Here is a 17,627-nt window from a genome sequence, read left to right as displayed (position 1 = left end):
AGTCGAAGCAGCTGTTGTGCTATAAACACATCAAAGACAATTTCAAGAAGCAATTGCTTCTGACAATGAAGGGAGATGAGAGTAGCAAAAAGAGAGACCTGCTGGATTCTTTGGCAGAGTTCCTTGACTGAATTGCATTGAAGTATATTACACCTGAAGAGATAAAAAAGAAATGAGTGGATACCTCGAATTTGCAAAGGAAAATTGCAAAGACCAGAGAAAAGTTGCCAGTACTTTTCTTGAGAAGTACATATAAATTTTTTAAATTTGATGTAAACAGTATTTAATTATAAAAAATTGTGTTTTTTTAATATACTTTATCAGAAAAATGAAAGACAAAGAAAACTGAGTGAACATGTATGTTAACAAACATATCCATTTCAATAATCGCACATCAAACCGTGCAGATAGTGCCTGTGCTTCTCTCAAGCATTCTCTTGGTACTTCCTCGGGTAAACTGAAGACAGTTACTCTTAAAGTAAAAAAGTGGTATGACGAGCTGGTAAGTTTATTCTATAATATTTTATGTATTTATTGGTTATAATATATTTATAAATTGTACAGGTTGCAAATCACAAGCATCGGCTAATGATGGAAAGCCTTGGAGAAGGAACAAAAGTTGTGTTCAATAAAGTCAATGCTGCCAGACTAAATGACATTCGTCTTAAAGTCTGTAGATTTGCAATGGATTAGATCAAATTGGAATTATCCAAGTCCATTATACCCGAAAAACTAACCAAAGAGTGCAAATGCCTTATACAATAGAACTACGTGCTTTCTTATTATCACACACTCGCCAAATTTGATACCATCCCAATCTCTTGCATTCTAAGATGCTGAAGAAAAAACTCTCTATGATGTGTTTGAGGATAAATATATATGTTTTTAGGCGCTTTTCAAAGTTTCATGACTTTTTCTACAGACAAGTTATTGAGAATTGCTTAAACATGTTTTATAGGGAAGACTCTTCCAAATAACTCTTGTTTAAAAGATTCTCAAAACAAGGCTTGAATAAAAAGTCATGGACCTTCAAAGTCAAGAGATATCAATAGAAAATATTGGAGTTTCAGCTTTTTTTTTAATATTGAAATGAAAAAGAGAGTCACTGTAGCAACAGATACATTTCAATGCTCCTCAAAAAGATGGTTGTGTAACGTAAAATACTATTTTTTCGATTTTCTTTCTATATATATTGGGAAAAGAATATATTCTACTATCAAAGGTTTTTTGGGATAAAATTGAAAAGATTTCAAAACTTTGATGTTTACGCTCGAACACATCATAGAAGGAGAAAGTAATATATATAATAATAGCAATAATTACATGATGATTTTCTCACATAACATTTTATTACATAGACTTTTAACTATCCAAAATGCAACACCAGTACTCTCAAACACCAACAACATCAAACCAATAACCCCAGAATTTAACTATGCTCTTGAGCTTATTTGTGAACATTTCGCCAATGCTCAGAGTGAACAAGAACAAATTAACATCTATCAATTGATAGAAAAAACTTTAAAACAAATCGACGCACAGAAACTCAAAAACCTGAAGGGCCCAACAGTAGTTGAAGCCATTAAAGGCCGACCAAAAAATACCAAGTGCAAAATGATTGCATTAGAACATTGCATCAATACCAAAAAAGAAAAAACCACAAAAAAAATTAAAACAGAAAAAGAACAAAAAAAGTAAGATTTTAATATTGTTTGGATTTAATTTACTAAATCTTTGCTTTGTTTTCTAGACAAAAAATATCCTCAGCTAAAGAGCAAAAAGCCATCAAAAATATTATCAACCTTGGGTTACCATGCGATTCCACATTACTAACCAACCTCACAATTCCACCAAAACATATATTAACAAGCTTTTCATCTGAAGCAGACGGAAATTGTGGGTACAGCATGATAGCAATGGAAGTGTACCAGGACCAGGAGGAGTGGTCAAAAGTAGAAGACAAAATGCTAGAAACATTTTTAAAACACCAACACAACTACTACCATGGAAGAATGGAGCATGGCAATATGTCTGCTTCCAATAGCCCACTCATCTGCAGTCTCCAAGACAAGCGCTCACCTCTCCCCCAGCAACATTGGTTTGGTACAATTGACCATCCTCAACTTGTAGCCGATACATTTAGCAGAACAGTGGCCGTATATTGGAATATTTCAACTGAAACAGACGACTGTCTTTTCGTTCCATTTGCTACCTTGCCAGAAAAGTGGAACCGATAATTATTATCTTAGATGTAAACTACTTTCTTCTTGCCAAGCGCAAAAACACTCGAAATTTCTGCTGGCCAAACATCAATCCCTTTCATAAAAGAATAATTCAAAAGCATGGCATTGAAGATTATTCTTTGATGTACTAACAATCAAGATATAACTTTTACATTAGAATTATCTTGAACAATACTAACTTTTCACATATATTTTTTTTAGATTCTTTTTTACTTTTTAGATTCTATATTTATCTCTATTATCAATATTTCCTTCTGTTTCTATTCAATTTATTATTATCTTTCTATTCATCTATATTTTTATATTTATCTTCTTTACAATCTTCCATTTTTATTTATATCTCTATCTTATTATCATTTTTTATATTTTTACAATCAACATAATTTTGAAACATTTAACAAATATCAAGGCTGAGCCTTTAAAAAAATACGTGTAACATGCAAAACTAATTATATGTGACATCATGTCTAGTTCTTCAATTTGCTCACTTTTGCATGTTTTATCAGTGTCCAATTTGTTGGTAACACTCCCAAAAGTCAATTATAGGTGACGTCATGTTTAATTCTTCAATTTGGTTGCTTTTGCATGTCTTATCAGTGCTCAATTTGTCAGTAACATTCCCAAAGGCTAATTATAGATGACGTCACGTTTAATTCTCCTTTTTGGTCTTTTTTTTGCATGTCCAACCCTAATTTTTTTTGCATGTTCATATCATTGCCCTAAATAATTCATCTTTAATTATATACTTATGCAATTCACATTCTGCCATGTATTTATTTACAATCTTAATATACTTGTCAAAAACATTGCAAGATACGTTATTCTCAAAAAACATAGAGAATAACTTCAGGGTAGTAGCCTCTGCATATGTATTAGGCTCATAAAAAGAGATGTGAGACTCTTGATTCACGTTCTTGGTAACAAAATCAGACTTGATTAGAAGAGTGTTTATATTTACTAGGTTGCGAATACGCAAATATTCATGAACAGATTCTGTAACACGTATATGTATGTATAAATAAATTCTCCAACCGTTAAATCTTATAAGTCTGTTATAACTTTTGTTTTTTACTCTTATTATACGAATAGTCATTGCTATTATCACTATCATTGTATTCAGCTTCGTTGCTTTCTGTATAATCATTATTGAATTTGACATCTACTGAATTACTAATACTCTGCACACTTCCTGGAGCCATGAATGCTTCAAGATCATTTTCTTTGGCTCTACCAATGTCTTGATCGTGGACTGCATTCAAAAAAGTCATGTCGGTACTGGTAATCATATCTTGGTTTCTTTCCTGTTGGTAGGGAGTAAGAGTGAAAACCTCTCATGCTGTTTCTCAACCATGGACTTCGTCCAAAAAGGCTTGATTGGCACTGTTAAACAGCAATTAGTTTCTTTCTTGGAGGAAAGGAGCAAGGACAAAAAAATCTTGTGAAATATCCATATAATCAATTACACTAATGTCACTGTTGCTTCTAGAAATACGAGTTACAGAAGTGTTTGTGTTCATCTTTTGTTTTGAGTAGGCTACAAAAAATAGTGTAAAGGTGCTCTCCAGCGTCCTCAGTATATTACCTAAAAAATCGTCAATTGGTTCAATTGACAAATATAGGAATGTCAGCTATTATTATAGTATTATTGTGATAATAGATGATAATAAATATCTGATAATTTGGTGAAAAATGAGCATTTATCTAAGCAAGAACATAGTAATTACTGAGCTGGATCAATTCGTGGAGAAATAATAGAGTAATATTAAGAGTAAAAGATACTAAATCCAGCCTCTAAAATGACAAGAGTAATTCTCATTGACAGCCATATAAATACTTTCAAAAAATAATGTTTTCTCTTATACAATTCCCTACAACCTCTTAAGATCTCTCACAATCTTTTACAACCTTTCACAACCTTTTTCTATTTTTTTAACTACTATGAGCGCTTTTGATAACCACAACATACATAATTATCAAGACCAAGAAGGCATTATACAAATGATAGTAGCTCCTAGAGCAGACTGGCGTACAGAATGGGACGACACAACTATAATGGTATTGCTTTGCCTGATCATAGAGACAGGATTTTATGTCAAGCATCTCAACAGTGACAGTGGAAGAAAGGCAAGCCTATGGAGCAATCTTCACGCCGAGTTTTGCATCAATCCTGATGTGATACGCTTTGCTGGTACTTCTGCGGGACATCAGTTTTCCCTGAAATACAGGGACCTTAAATATGTAAAGGAAAGGTTCCAAACTATCAAGAAGGAATTCCGCAAAGTTGTGGTCGATATACAAAGAGCTGGATCCGGTGGCCCTCCTCCTCAAGAGAGGTTTCAATTTTTTGATGCCATGAAAGAGATAACGCTGTTTGACCCTAGTTTTTTCTCACTAATGATCATCAGTTCGTCGAGCATTTTGGTTGGAGCAAATGCAGCCCCAGTAATATCTATCCATCAAGAAGACAGAATTACATATTCCAACACCTATCTTTCTGGCCCTAATTTTGTCCCAGAAATTATGAATGCAATTGAATGCGGCATTTCCCCGGTGACAACAGATCTGGAGGTACTGCCAATTTCAGAAGGCAGTTTTGAGCCTAGCTCTTAGCTGTCTTACCAGTCCTCATTTCGACTCCCTTCTACATCTGCGTCTGCAACTATGCCAGCACCATCATCATCGGCACCAGGAATAGAAAACAGAAGAATGACGCAATGTGAGTTCCAGTCTGCCTTCTTGAGAAATTCTGAGAGACAGACTGCTATCTTTGATGAGGCTTTCACCTCCTTAAGTTTGCAGTTGGAGGAGGTGAAAGATGCCTTCATCCACTCAGTAGAATGCCAGTATATACACGCTGTGTCATTTTGGGAGGCAAATTGCTTGGACAGGGCATCAAGAGACAATAACGCAAGAGAAGATGTCCTTGCAAGAAAGCAGATTTCCAGGGATGATCTTCTCAGCAGAGAAATAATCCCAAGAGAAGAAAGAGAAGCAAAAGGCAAATTGTTAGCCTTTTCAAAAAAAGTGCAAATACAATTACACAGTATCTTTCTGCTTCTTCTACTTCTCACAATAATGCATCTGACTAACATATTTCTCTCCTATGTCTTCTTCTCTTTATATACATGAACAACATATCTTAATTTTTTTCCACTTTTTTCTATGCCTTCTTTCCTTCTTTTATGTATTTTCTTTCTTTCTCTTATGCCCTCTTTCTTTTATGTCTTATTCTTTCTTTCTTTTATGTTTTCTTTCTTTTATGTCTTCTTTCTTTTTTTATGCCCTCTTTTTTCTTCCTTTATTCTATCAATAAAATATTTTAAATCTTCTTTCTTATCATGGTTATTATTAAATAAAATATTGAATAAAAAAATTAAAAGTTTAATAAAAAAATTAAATTTTACAAATATTTTGAAAAGAAATTAAAGAGTATCTTTTACTTGATCACGTCTAGCTCTTCCCTCAGAAGCAGTTTCAGTCTCTGTATGAGAATTATCTATTTCAGCATATAGATCCTCAAAATCCTCATCATCATTGTCAGCATCATGTGCCTCAAAGCTGGCACCATCTGTATTGTCAGCTCGAACAAACCAATCCATGATAGTCATGTTTCTCTGCAGATTGGCCTCACCTGCTCTTAATAGCTCTTTGAGATATTCTTTGCTGTCGCCAAAGGTGATACACATGTTGTGCAAAATACAACATGTAGTTATAACTTTTGCCATTGATTCTGGCTGCATAAGAAAAAGATGCTTGAACATGAATCTCCATCTAGAGACAAGCAACCCAAAAGCATTTTTAATTTTAAATCGTGTTGCTGATTATATATTATTGAGCTTTTTCTCCTCTACTGTCATGTCATTGACTCTATAATAAGGAATAAGACAATGCTTTAAGATAGGAAAAGCAGAGTCTTTTTCAAATATATGTAAGTTTAATTAGTTTTATAGAGTATTTATATAATATACATTACCTCCAACAATGTATGATCTTGGATCACAAAACAGCTCTCTAGGACTGTGAATTATATTTTGATATAAATTACTAGTCTTGAAGATAAATGTATTGTTTTGGCTTCCTAAATACAAGAAAGTTTAGTAGAAGTAATTACATACATATTGCTATATAATATTTACTGGCCAATCCAACTCTTATATCTATAAATCTTTTTTTGTGATCACATACAGCCATAAGAGCCATGGAGGCGTTGCTGTGACGATCCAACCAGCTGTTACCAAATAAGGATGGCTTTTGAATTACAATTAGCTTCTTATCCACAGCGCCGATGCATTCATTAAGGTGCTGGTGTTCCGATCGGACTGAAAAAACAGCAAATCCATCCATGATTTTTTGACTTTCCTCAAGTGTTGCTGGCTATCTTATTGTTGTCTTCAAAAAGGATCGAATTATGCCATTTACGAATCTATTGGTAAAGCGGCTGTAGGACCCATGGCTCACCGTTAACAGCTCTAGTGCTATTCTGTACCCAAAGTGCGTATTGCTCAGATACCAAAGAGCAACAGCAATCTGCTTCCACACAGGGTGGCTGACCTCGCTCCTTTCCTCAGAGGCTTGGTACTCAGGGTCTCGTCTGAGAACATTTACAATCACATTAAATGTCTCTCTATTTACTCGATAATGTGCCCAAAAGCTATTGGGACCAGTTCCATCGTGCAAGTAGGGGTGGCAATATGTCCACCAATGGTTTGTGCCTCCATTCAGGTTGTTTCGAATTCCACTTTGTTCCACAAGATGGACAGGGGAACCCAACTAACAAGCGTACTGAAAATCGTCTATGGTTCGGACATTCTGGGCTAACATTATTACATTGTAAGCCTGAGAGAATAGCATATATATAGTTACTGCTTAGTTTCTAATCTGTGTTATATGAGATACTTCAAGCTCTAAACAATTGTATTTATCAAGATCAAAATTAGAGTTACGTTGAAAAGTGACATAAAATATTTTCTGCATAGTTGCCAACTCATGCTCAGCACTTGTCTCATTTTCATCATCACTATCATTGTAAACAGAATTACTGCTGTCAATACAGCTGTTGATATTGGTGTTGTTACTCATTTTAAGTATTGTGAAATTAAGAGAGTAAAAGGTATAAAAAAGAAAATAACTAATATTTGATAGGTACATTAGTTATAAAATATATATTACTAAAATGCCACAAAAAAACCCAATCATTTATAAAGACAAATTTAAATTTTCATATAATAATAAATAATATAGTTCTTGTCATTTTAGAGGCTTGATTTAGTATCTTTTACTCTTAATATTACTCTATTATTTCTCCGCGAATTGATGCAGCTAAGTAATTACTATGTTCTTGCTTAGATAAATGCTCATTTTTCACCAAATTATCAGATATTTATTATCATCTATTATCACAATAATACTATAATAATAGCTGACATTCCTATATTTGTCAATTGAACCAATCGACAATTTTTTAGGTAATATACTGAAGACACTGGAGAGCACCTTAAAGAAAAAAGTATCAAGAGTGTAAGTTTTGTGATATAAAAGTTTATTGTTTTATATGGATATCATTGTACACATTATGTCTTTAAAAATTGCTTTTCATTAAAATCGTATTTTTATACAGTAATATATTGTTTCTAAGCATAATTATGACTGTGAAAAATATATTTTACTTAATATTTTCAAAATTTAATTATTTAGAGCATCTGCAGCAGTTACATTACAGGATTTCCACTTCAAAAGTTATATTTTTTTCAAACTATATATTTTGCAAAATCAAAACTTTCATTTTGTGCTCCAACTATATATGAAAAAAATAAATTAATTAATGTGGATAGAAAGAAATTTAAAGCAAATTAATAAAGAGTATGAAGAATGCTAATATGTGCAATAAAGTATTTAAAGAATGTCTACACTGTTTATTAAAAACAATATAAGAAAACATGCAATGTCAATATATTGTTATAAGAAAAGTATATAATGCTAAGTTTGTAATATGGTTTTGAGAACTGTCTTTATCTATTATCTTTTTCTATACTCAAATCCTCCAACATGAACCCCAATCAAATTGCTATCGTTAAGAGAAGAAAGAGAAATGGACCACAAAAGGTTCTTCCAATCCACATCAAGAACATGATTGTGGAGAAATGTTATATAGAAGAGTCCATGACCCGAGCCAAAGCAGCCAGGGCATTTGGTGTCTCATGGGCGTCGATTAACAACATCATCACCAAGTTCGAGAGGGATGCTACTGTAGAGCCCAAGAAGTGAGGCAGCTCGTGCGTGGAAAGTCTTAAGATAACTGATAAGCATTCGAAGCTCATTCAAGATCTCTTGGACGAATGCTGCACCTTGACTCTTGGTCAAATGAGAGAGGAACTGTTTAGAAATTTTCCAGGGCTTCAAGAGCAGAACTTGGGCATCAGTGGCTTACATAAGCACATTATCAACAACATTGGGTTCACATTGAAGAGAACCAAGCCGGTCGAGGAAAAAAGAAACGACCCGAAGACTATTGAGCTGAGAAAAGTATACGTAGACAGTATGCACACGAATGGTTTATCATATAAAACCAATTGTATTTTTGTGGACAAAGCAGGGTTTAATGCAAACCTGATCAGAAGACAAGGGTAGTCCAAGAAAGGCAAGACCAGCATTGTGAAGATGAAGTCAAAAAGGGGACTAAACATCTCAATTCTTGCCTGTATTTCTTACCAAGGTGTTGAGAGTGTGCAGGCGAAGTTGACCCCTGGTGGCATGACAGGACCAATTTTTGTTGAATTTGTAAAGACGATTATGGATTCGCTCGACCACAGTAATGCTGCCTCTCACAACTTCATTATGGATAATGCCTCGATCCATAGATCCCACCTTGTCACTGAATTGTTTGCTAATTCACGACACCAGCTACACTTTCTCCCCCCATACTCTCCTTTCCTAAACCCGATTGAAGAGTGCTTCTCCAAACTCAAAACACTGGTCAAGAGAAAGCCCAGGTTGGTATGTGGTCAATTCTTGGAGTATATTGCTGAGTGCTCCCGCCATATTGCTATGGAAAACTGCCGAGTCTGGGTTGATCATAGCATTAGCTTCTTCCCCTAATGTACAAATAGCCAAGAAATAAATTGATTTTTTTTATATATAGTCGGAGCACAAAATGAAGGTTTTGATTTTGCAAAATATATAGTTTGAAAAAAAAATATAACTTTTGGAGTGGAAATCCTGTATCAAAAACATTATATATAGTGTAATTCAGTCACATCGGGTATTGAATACCAGTTAAAAACAGATTGCCAAATTGTGGTTACATTATCAAGGAACATTATAAATGTTACACGACCAGTTATTATTTTTTTATTACTGTTTTTTTTATTTCTTTCTTCACTACCACTTTCTTTTTACTTCTACACTTTTACGTACACCCATAAAAAGGAACAACAACCTTATTACTGCATTTTTTGAAAAAGAAGAACGCAACAAAGAGTTATGTATGACCGTCAGCAGCTTCCTATTGAATGAGCTTACCCACGACTACTCTGACAATGATATTGAAAAAATATCCCAAAGAAGTGCCATACTATGATCTTCCATGATAGACAGCGAGGCCACAATCAGCTGTTCAAGAATTATTTTGATGAAAGTATAACCTACACTGATGAACAATTCTGTAAGCGTTTTAGAATGAACAGAACATTGTTTATGCGAGTTCTGGAGGCTGTCAAAGACCATGACAGCTACTTTGAGCAAAAGTTAGATGCTGCTTGTAGACCCAGATACTCTCCTATCCAGAAGGTAACTGTAGCTATCTGCCAGCTAGCATATGGACTTCCTGCCAATTCTATGGACGAATCATTCAGAATGGCAGAGTCAACCGCTCTTAAGTGTCTGAAGCGTTTCTGTGCTGCAGTTGTATCTGTTTTTGGCAATAAGTACTTGAGAGTGCCAAATGAAGAGGATGTAAAACGACTTCTTCAAGAAGGGGAGTCAAGAGGGTTTTCCGGAATGCTAGGTTCCCTCGATTGCATGCATTGAAAGTGAAAGAACTGTCCCACTGCTTTGCACAGGCAATACGTTGGAAAGGAGAAGACTCCTACCATCGTTTTGGTAGCTGTTGCTTCATATGACCTCTGGATCTGACATGCTTTCTTTGGCTTGCCTGGATCCTTGAATAATATCAATGTCTTGGACCGGTCACACCTTTTTGAGGATATAACCGATGGAAAAGGTCCTGAAGTTAACTTCATCATTGTTGTGGTGGTTGAAGTTGAAGAAGTTTTTAAGAGGAAGAATTGAAGATTTGAGATTAGGAACGAAGATTCGTGAGAACCTGTGTAGGTTTTGTTTATTGAGAAAGGATTTTATATCAAAGTTTGACCAGGTTCCTACACTGAACTACTACTGCTATTTATATTATTTTGGATCAGGAAAATTATATGACTGGGGTCAGGTAATCGATCCTATCTGAGTCTTAATCAGAGCAACATGATCTTGGAATAATTAATGTATGATTAATTATATAAATGTGTGTAGTCCCAATGAAGTATTAACATCGAAAGTAAATGTGTTTATGAGTTATAATTATGCTTATAATAATCCACTGATGTATCCCATATTATGGTGATATCATCATATGAAATATAATCACTATCATGCATGCTAAACCTGTGTGTTAAATAATAAAGTAATTGGTAGACACCTTTGACTGGAATAGCTGAGGCCTTATATTATTTCCTTCAGACTTATTCTCAATTACAGCAGTAGTCAATACTCATTTACAACAATCATCAATGGCAATACCTATAGTCAGGGATATTACTTGACGGATGGCATATACCTAACCTACGCTGCTTTTGTTAAAAGCTTTAATGACCCTCAGTCTGCAAAGCACAAGGTACTTGCATATATATTGTATTGTTATTTATTATATTTACTAAGCACTTATCTTCTTTAAGAACTTTGCAAAGACACAAGAGGCAGTCAGAAAGGATGTAGAGTGTACATTTGTTGTATTGCAGACACATTTTGCAATAGTTGCTGGGCCAGCAAGAATGTGAAATCAGAAAACTCTGCATGTCATTATGACTACTTGTATAATCTTACACAATATGATTGTAGAGAATGGTAGAGGAGAGAAAGGATATGTTGGTGAAGGTAATGGAGTAGAAAGAGAAGTTGTGGGAGAAAGATCTGAGGTGGATACTTCCTTGACTGAAACAACGTCCTTGATACCCAGATCAGAGATAGTGCTCTCAGATGGAAGCTTCGCAAGTTTCATCCAAAAGTACATGGCAATTAGAAACCGTGAGCAGCACTTTCAGTTGAGACACAATCTCGTAGAAAGCCTGTGGCAAAGAAAAGGAGATTTATTAATAAAATAAAATAAAATTTAAAATCAAATATATTTATTATTTTTGCTTTTACTTTTTGCAAACTAATTGTCATCACAATCCTCTCCTTTGCTGTTAATATCAAAGAGATTGCTGCTCATACTGTCATCATTGCTGATGGGAGTATTCCCTATACCTCCTTCTTCAAGTCCAACATCATCTGACGGCTGACAGGATCTGCAATCAAAGAAGTATTGATCAACAGAACCTTTATGTCCTGAGTCCTTTGAAGGACGGCGTTTGTCTCTCTTATGGCATTTACCACCAAGACGTTAGACTCCATAGTCTTTTTTAGGAGCTTCTTGCGCTCATCACCCTTTGCAATACTTTCTGAATGCAACGCAATCAACCTCTCAACATTCTTCTCCTGCTTTCTTTTAGTCGCCTCTTGCTCCTTGGTAAACTTTCTTCCAGCTGAACGAGCTGAAAACTTCTCTTCGTCTATACCCTCACCAATTGGGTTAGGGGCAGAGGCCGCCACTTTGGAATTACTTTCCTTCTTTTTGGCTGGAACACTTGACTTCCATTTTGGGTGTCTAGCCAAGATTCTGAAGCAGTGATGAAGGTTGAACTTCGTTTTTGTCTCAATGAAGTACACCTCATCTGCCTTTGTCTCCTAAACTTTTATTTAACTACTGTGGACAGCATAATATGTATTATCTATATTTCAATAACTTACATTCCATTCGTTGTTGGTGCCACTGGAATTTGAGCACACTATAGCCGACAAGATACTGGCATACTTGTTCACACCCTTGTTTATAATTTGCCAGCAAGCAGGCAAAGAACATTCATTATGCAAAATACAGCCCTCAGAAGCATACTTATGGTAATGGTTAGTTATTTTTTCTCAGAAAGTATCCCTCTTTTGTTCAACATCTTGAATTGCATCCAAGACGATGCAAAGGTATGAACAACAGAGCTGTTCATCTTCAGCAATAGTGAAGTTTTTTCTTGGGTCTTCTACATATACATGGACAATATTTATAGCCAAAATTATATAATCGTAACTCTTAATATTAGTATTATAGGCATATACATTGCAATTGCAACATTACTTTTGCCAGAAGTGTCAGCTTCAAGGTTAATGGTGTTGGGAAGGTTGCTCATTATAGCCTTTTTTTTATATTTCTTTTGTGGAAGAGTAAAAGAAAAATTTAAAAAAATTAATATTGATTTATAATATAACACTACATAAAATGTTCCTGACCCTAAAAATTGACTACATTATCTATAATGTTGTCTGTAATGTAACCGCTGCAGACGATTTTTTAAGAGCATTTTGGAATTTACATTAAAACAGTTGCAAAAATTAATGTTAATGTAACCGCTGCAGATGCTCTTACTCCTTCATTCTTTACACACAAAAATGTTGACAATTAAAAACCCACAAACAAACAATAACCAAACCACTTTCGAAGGGGTTGTATCTGAAAGTGTTTCTGCTTTCAGCTTCTTGGGTACTTCTGAAGGGACGTACAGAAGAGACAAACAATGCGTTGAGTCAAGAGAGGCCCAGTCAGTACAAAACATTGGCAATGATGACAGTCAAGATATCCCAAGGCCTGATAAAAACTCACATTCAGAGTCAAGCGCTTTATCTGCCAAAGAGATAAAATCTACAATGTCATTATATTTAGGTAGAGGAAATCCACAGACTGGTGCAGACATGTATTATATTACAGAAAAAATTGTGTTTCATGTGATAAACAATACATTCGATGCACTTATTAATAAGAAGGATGTTATTCCTTCATGGGGTAACTTAAAGTCCTTTCAGGAGAATTATCTTGTTCACAAGGTCGAGAAAAAAGCCTTGGAGAAAAATATATCTCTTAATAGATTTAAAAACTCATGGGCAGTCTGTCATATGCTTTCTCAAAAATGTAGAACTGCGATAAATGACACAAGAAAGAAAAGAAAGGTATACTTCTTTAAATAACAGTATTGTAACTCATTTTATTTTTTTTGGAAATAAAAAATGGGATCCTCCAATGAAATGTCTTTATTTTTACTCCGAAATTTCCAAATATGGTAGTAGCAAGTTGATTAAACTGAAAGTCGAGTTGAGAATACTATTGATTCTGCTGGAACTTTCTAGTATTATCAACTCGCGAGTTGAAATTACTGGTTTGCCCACAGTTTGATTAACTTTTAAAATTAAATTTTTCTTTTTCTTTCAAAAACTTATTTATTATGTCGCCCTTGCCTACTAATATCACTGCTTTTAAGAGACGCTTTGTTAACAAGTGTGATTCGGAAAAACTAGAGCATTTAATTGAGCAACAAGAAGCTGAGATTTCTAGCGGAATTCAAGTATAAACAAAACAGACAATAGATTATATGCAAAAAAATGCATACCAATATTAACAATATATCTTTATAGCCTACTAGTATTGCTGCAATTTCTGAAGAGGTACCTAAGAAAGCTCGTAGGGGTTGACCATCGAAAAAGATTATGCTGGTTGAAAATTCAACAGCTGAATCGTCCAGTTCAGCCAATTTGTCTACTTCTGTTGGCTCAAATGCCTTTGTTGCTCTTCAAAGTAGCTCATCAATCAATGTGTCTGAGTTTGAGATTGCACTTAAGGCTTTGCCAATGAAAGTACGTGCCAGCACTACCGCAATTTACAGAATGCCCTTAGAACATTGGAAGGTATGTCTCAACTCAATAGAATAAGAATCTATATTGTATTGATTGTATTCATTTTTTAATGTTGCTTAAATTGAAGGACTTTTGCGAAAAAAACTGACACAGATACCCTATTGATCTTCAGTATCCATACACTGTTGGGCCCACTGAATTTGTTATTGCCTTCTTCAAAGAATTTGTTTTCAAGCGAATGTATATGAAAAGTGTTTCAGTAGAGACTGATGTTAGAATACAAATTGGCTTAAGAACAGAAGATAACAATGAAAGACAATTGACTTTGCTCCAAAGTAATACAAAATTGCATGAAGTACATAAAAAAAATCCGTCAATTATACTTAATCATCAACCCATTTTTATAGTTGCTGAGAATGCTCCTTCTAACAAGAACAGTAGTAAGAAAGTTATCGAAGTTCCTTTAGGTGTTGAATCTGTCAATCAATACAAGAAAGTCTTGATGTTCTTGCACGAATTCCAGTCCGAGCACCAAGAAGTTGGATGGCCATCTCCTAAGAAGACTAAAGAAGTGATCGAATTGATCAAGAAGTATGAACACGACCTTGTTTACAACCAAGTACAAACAAACATAGATAGAGCAGCCCATTGTGTGATTCGAGACTCTTATAAGTCTGGCGAACTTATAAGAATCCTGAAGAGCCTTTGGACTTCTGACAGCAAATCAGGCTTGCGCGAGATGTTTTCTATCTCTTCCCGCCACCATATGCTACTTAGGGATCAGGATTTGAGAAATTTAAACTTTGCGAATTGCTTTTGCACGATCATTCCAAAGAAACAGCCCAAAGGAATGCAACAGGCTCTTGCTTTGGTTTTTAGTCTAGACAAGGGCAAGACTCTGAAGGAAGGAGAAGTCAAATTTGCATGTGCCATGCGCCATGAAAACGTATTCAGATGTCCTTTTGGTGCATTTGCCTTTTTTATGTTCAGTTTGCTTCAAGTAGGTTGGCCAGCTAAAAAAAGAGACTTTTTTAAAATAATTTCTAACTTTCTTGATAAAAATTATAGACCAGTAGTGACTTCTTGAACGAAGACAGATGTCAGAACTGGAAAGTATTGCGTGGACGTACCAGCCCTGAGAAGAGTTTAACTGGCGCTTCTCAATGGAAAACTGCAAAAAAGGCACTTGCAGATGAAGAGATATACACCACACGAGTAATGCACGGTGGCCTTCATGCTGGGTCAATGGAAGCTGAGGGCTTAGGGATACCTTTTGATCTGATCAAGCGAGGAGGAGGATGGAAGGATCGACTTGGTCGTTTGGAGACCCATTACTTGGGTAAACTCCCATCTCCTTTTGCCAGAGGTATGGCTGGCTTTTGGGAAAAGCCTTTCTCACTAGCAAGAAATGGCGTGTCACTGCCAATGGAATTACAAAAGATGGTATTTCCTTGGATCGAAGACTATTTCGGTGTCGGTAATGCAGAGTGAGTAGCTGTCTGTGAGAAGGAGATGAATGAAGTCGATGAGAACGAGGATGAGGATAAAAATATCATAAATTTGGAGATAGATGAAGAAGCAGATTCCGTAGAATTCGTGGAGGAAGATGGAAGATTGCAGTCGAAAGAAACAAAGAGAAAAGGAAAGCAAAGAGCAACTCAAAGCAGTATCAATACAGCAAAGTGCGGATTTTTACGACTCTTGATACGATGCAGAAGAATAATCTTATAAGATGCAGCCGTTTACTTGTATTTGAACAAAGAAAACAAGCACATCAACACAAGAAACCTTCTGTTCTCAAGTAATAGCTTCAGAATATTCCAAGAGGATATTGTAGCTGCCATTACCAGCCCTTCCATTGGTAGACTAGAATAATATGAAAGCCTTGTTCCTAACATTGTTGATACGAACAAAGAGGTAGCCAACAGAGTGACAGAAGTAAATCATCGGATCATACGATTGCAGCAACAACAAGACAGCCGATTTGAGAAAAATAAAAACTCTTTCAACAACTTCATTGAACAAAGTAACCAGCAAAATTGGCTTCTGATGAACACGACACAGCAACTGGCTAAGGACATAAAAATCCTCATGATCCAGCAACAGTGTTTAAATTCACAAATGCAATTGCTCATGGCTACCAACAATGCTTCTCAAAGCATAAATACCAATGCCAGCTTGTCTCAACTGCCTATCTTTCCTGTTCTTTCTACTACTCATTCAACATCACCTTTTCCTTTCTCTACCTCTGCTCCTTTTACTCCTCCACCTACTCAGCAACCAATTGCTATAAGTGCCGCCCCACCTTCACTCAATTCAAATAGATACCCCATTGTTTTGGCAAAGCCCAAAGCCAAGAAAAAGGCTAGATGGGTTAGCTACGAGCCTAGCAATTAAAAATACTCTTTTTTAAAAGCTGTGATATATACACTACCATATATCTGTTACTATTCTTTATCATATTATCTATTCACCTTATTCTTTATCAGCTACAATACATTTTAATAAAAAATTAAATGTATATATTTACACAATTATGCATTTCGTGAGTCATTTTAAAAGATGTTGAAGTAAGAAAGACAATATAAAATAAATAGAGTTGATGAATAAAGTATCATATAAACCATGTAGTAGTATAAGATAAACATACTTTACTTCTGGCATCTGATATGACACTCAAGATTCGCATTTTAAGAAGACTTTCATGGGTAAAAAACCCGATTTTTTTCCCAGTATGAGATTTCAGTATTGACATATTTTTCTCCTAAAAAGGAAAAACTGCTATTTTAAGTAATTTTTCAACTGCCTGGGCCTATAGGTCAGAGAATTTTTTTATTGGCTGTCCATATTAGGATCAGTTTAGTTTTTATACCGTTACAGTAAATTAATAAATCTATATCCAAGTAATACTTTATGAAAGAAATTGTATTTAGCAACTGAGTAAAAATATCACTGATATTAATTAATTTAATTAATTTAATTAATGAAATCAAACTATAGGCTTTTCACGTATAATGTATATTATTTACACTTCTTTTTAATATACTTCTCTTAATTTAGTTTCTATTTTTTCCATTGTTTTTTATATGTCTTTTTTCAGTTCCAAGGTTTTTTTTTAATAAAAAATATTTTCATTTAAAACATCATGTATTTGCTGGACCAATTATAAGAAGAATAGATATACCTAAAAAAGGTATAGCGCTACTATATTTAGCTTATTTGATTGGATTAGAAAAAAATAATCTGAAATCCAACGAATTGTATTCTCCAAATTTTTTATAAAAAGAGAAATATTTATTTACAAATGGTATAATTTTGCTATTTTAAAAAATTTTATTGGATTAAAAAAAAAGTAATTTGAACTCCTATAAATAGTATTTGCTGTAAATACTTTTAATT

At 34.7% G+C, this 17,627-nt stretch overlaps 8 protein-coding genes across 8 annotated transcripts; 5 read left to right on the top strand and 3 right to left on the bottom strand.

Moving 5' to 3' along the window:
- Positions 1 to 355: 355 nt before the first annotated feature.
- PHYBLDRAFT_151716 (hypothetical protein) lies at positions 356 to 693 on the top strand (the record flags this gene model as incomplete). The annotated part of the gene is made up of 2 exons (XM_018432729.1): positions 356 to 502; positions 565 to 693. The coding sequence occupies 2 exons, from the start codon at positions 356 to 358 to the stop codon at positions 691 to 693; spliced, it is 276 nt and encodes a 91-aa protein (XP_018285152.1).
- A 396-nt stretch (positions 694 to 1,089) lies between these two features.
- On the top strand, positions 1,090 to 2,237 carry PHYBLDRAFT_174497 (hypothetical protein; the record flags this gene model as incomplete). The annotated part of the gene is made up of 4 exons (XM_018437264.1): positions 1,090 to 1,155; positions 1,203 to 1,294; positions 1,359 to 1,694; positions 1,751 to 2,237. 4 exons carry the CDS (start codon positions 1,090 to 1,092, stop codon positions 2,235 to 2,237), a joined length of 981 nt encoding a protein of 326 aa, XP_018285151.1.
- Positions 2,238 to 2,745: 508 nt separating this feature from the next.
- On the bottom strand, positions 2,746 to 3,529 carry PHYBLDRAFT_174496 (hypothetical protein; the record flags this gene model as incomplete). The annotated part of the gene is made up of 3 exons (XM_018437263.1): positions 2,746 to 2,870; positions 3,003 to 3,236; positions 3,316 to 3,529. 3 exons carry the CDS (start codon positions 3,527 to 3,529, stop codon positions 2,746 to 2,748), a joined length of 573 nt encoding a protein of 190 aa, XP_018285150.1.
- Positions 3,530 to 4,181: 652 nt separating this feature from the next.
- PHYBLDRAFT_174495 (hypothetical protein) lies at positions 4,182 to 5,372 on the top strand (the record flags this gene model as incomplete). The annotated part of the gene is made up of 2 exons (XM_018437262.1): positions 4,182 to 4,811; positions 4,854 to 5,372. 2 exons carry the CDS (start codon positions 4,182 to 4,184, stop codon positions 5,370 to 5,372), a joined length of 1,149 nt encoding a protein of 382 aa, XP_018285149.1.
- A 293-nt stretch (positions 5,373 to 5,665) lies between these two features.
- On the bottom strand, positions 5,666 to 7,322 carry PHYBLDRAFT_67244 (hypothetical protein; the record flags this gene model as incomplete). The annotated part of the gene is made up of 6 exons (XM_018441761.1): positions 5,666 to 5,977; positions 6,095 to 6,156; positions 6,217 to 6,321; positions 6,380 to 6,617; positions 6,702 to 7,013; positions 7,140 to 7,322. The coding sequence occupies 6 exons, from the start codon at positions 7,320 to 7,322 to the stop codon at positions 5,666 to 5,668; spliced, it is 1,212 nt and encodes a 403-aa protein (XP_018285148.1).
- A 3,130-nt stretch (positions 7,323 to 10,452) lies between these two features.
- On the top strand, positions 10,453 to 11,290 carry PHYBLDRAFT_174493 (hypothetical protein; the record flags this gene model as incomplete). The annotated part of the gene is made up of 3 exons (XM_018437261.1): positions 10,453 to 10,683; positions 10,948 to 11,127; positions 11,189 to 11,290. 3 exons carry the CDS (start codon positions 10,453 to 10,455, stop codon positions 11,288 to 11,290), a joined length of 513 nt encoding a protein of 170 aa, XP_018285147.1.
- Positions 11,291 to 11,753: 463 nt separating this feature from the next.
- Positions 11,754 to 12,733, bottom strand: PHYBLDRAFT_174492 (hypothetical protein; the record flags this gene model as incomplete). The annotated part of the gene is made up of 3 exons (XM_018437260.1): positions 11,754 to 12,239; positions 12,303 to 12,340; positions 12,682 to 12,733. The coding sequence occupies 3 exons, from the start codon at positions 12,731 to 12,733 to the stop codon at positions 11,754 to 11,756; spliced, it is 576 nt and encodes a 191-aa protein (XP_018285146.1).
- Positions 12,734 to 12,992: 259 nt separating this feature from the next.
- PHYBLDRAFT_151708 (hypothetical protein) lies at positions 12,993 to 13,528 on the top strand (the record flags this gene model as incomplete). The annotated part of the gene is made up of 2 exons (XM_018432728.1): positions 12,993 to 13,424; positions 13,514 to 13,528. 2 exons carry the CDS (start codon positions 12,993 to 12,995, stop codon positions 13,526 to 13,528), a joined length of 447 nt encoding a protein of 148 aa, XP_018285145.1.
- Positions 13,529 to 17,627: the final 4,099 nt, after the last annotated feature.

This window comes from Phycomyces blakesleeanus (genome assembly GCF_001638985.1).
Source record: "Phycomyces blakesleeanus NRRL 1555(-) unplaced genomic scaffold PHYBLscaffold_31, whole genome shotgun sequence".
NCBI lineage: Eukaryota > Fungi > Mucoromycota > Mucoromycetes > Mucorales > Phycomycetaceae > Phycomyces > Phycomyces blakesleeanus.
Note: the sequence above shows the minus strand (reverse complement) of the source record. Positions and strands in the feature narration are given on the sequence as shown.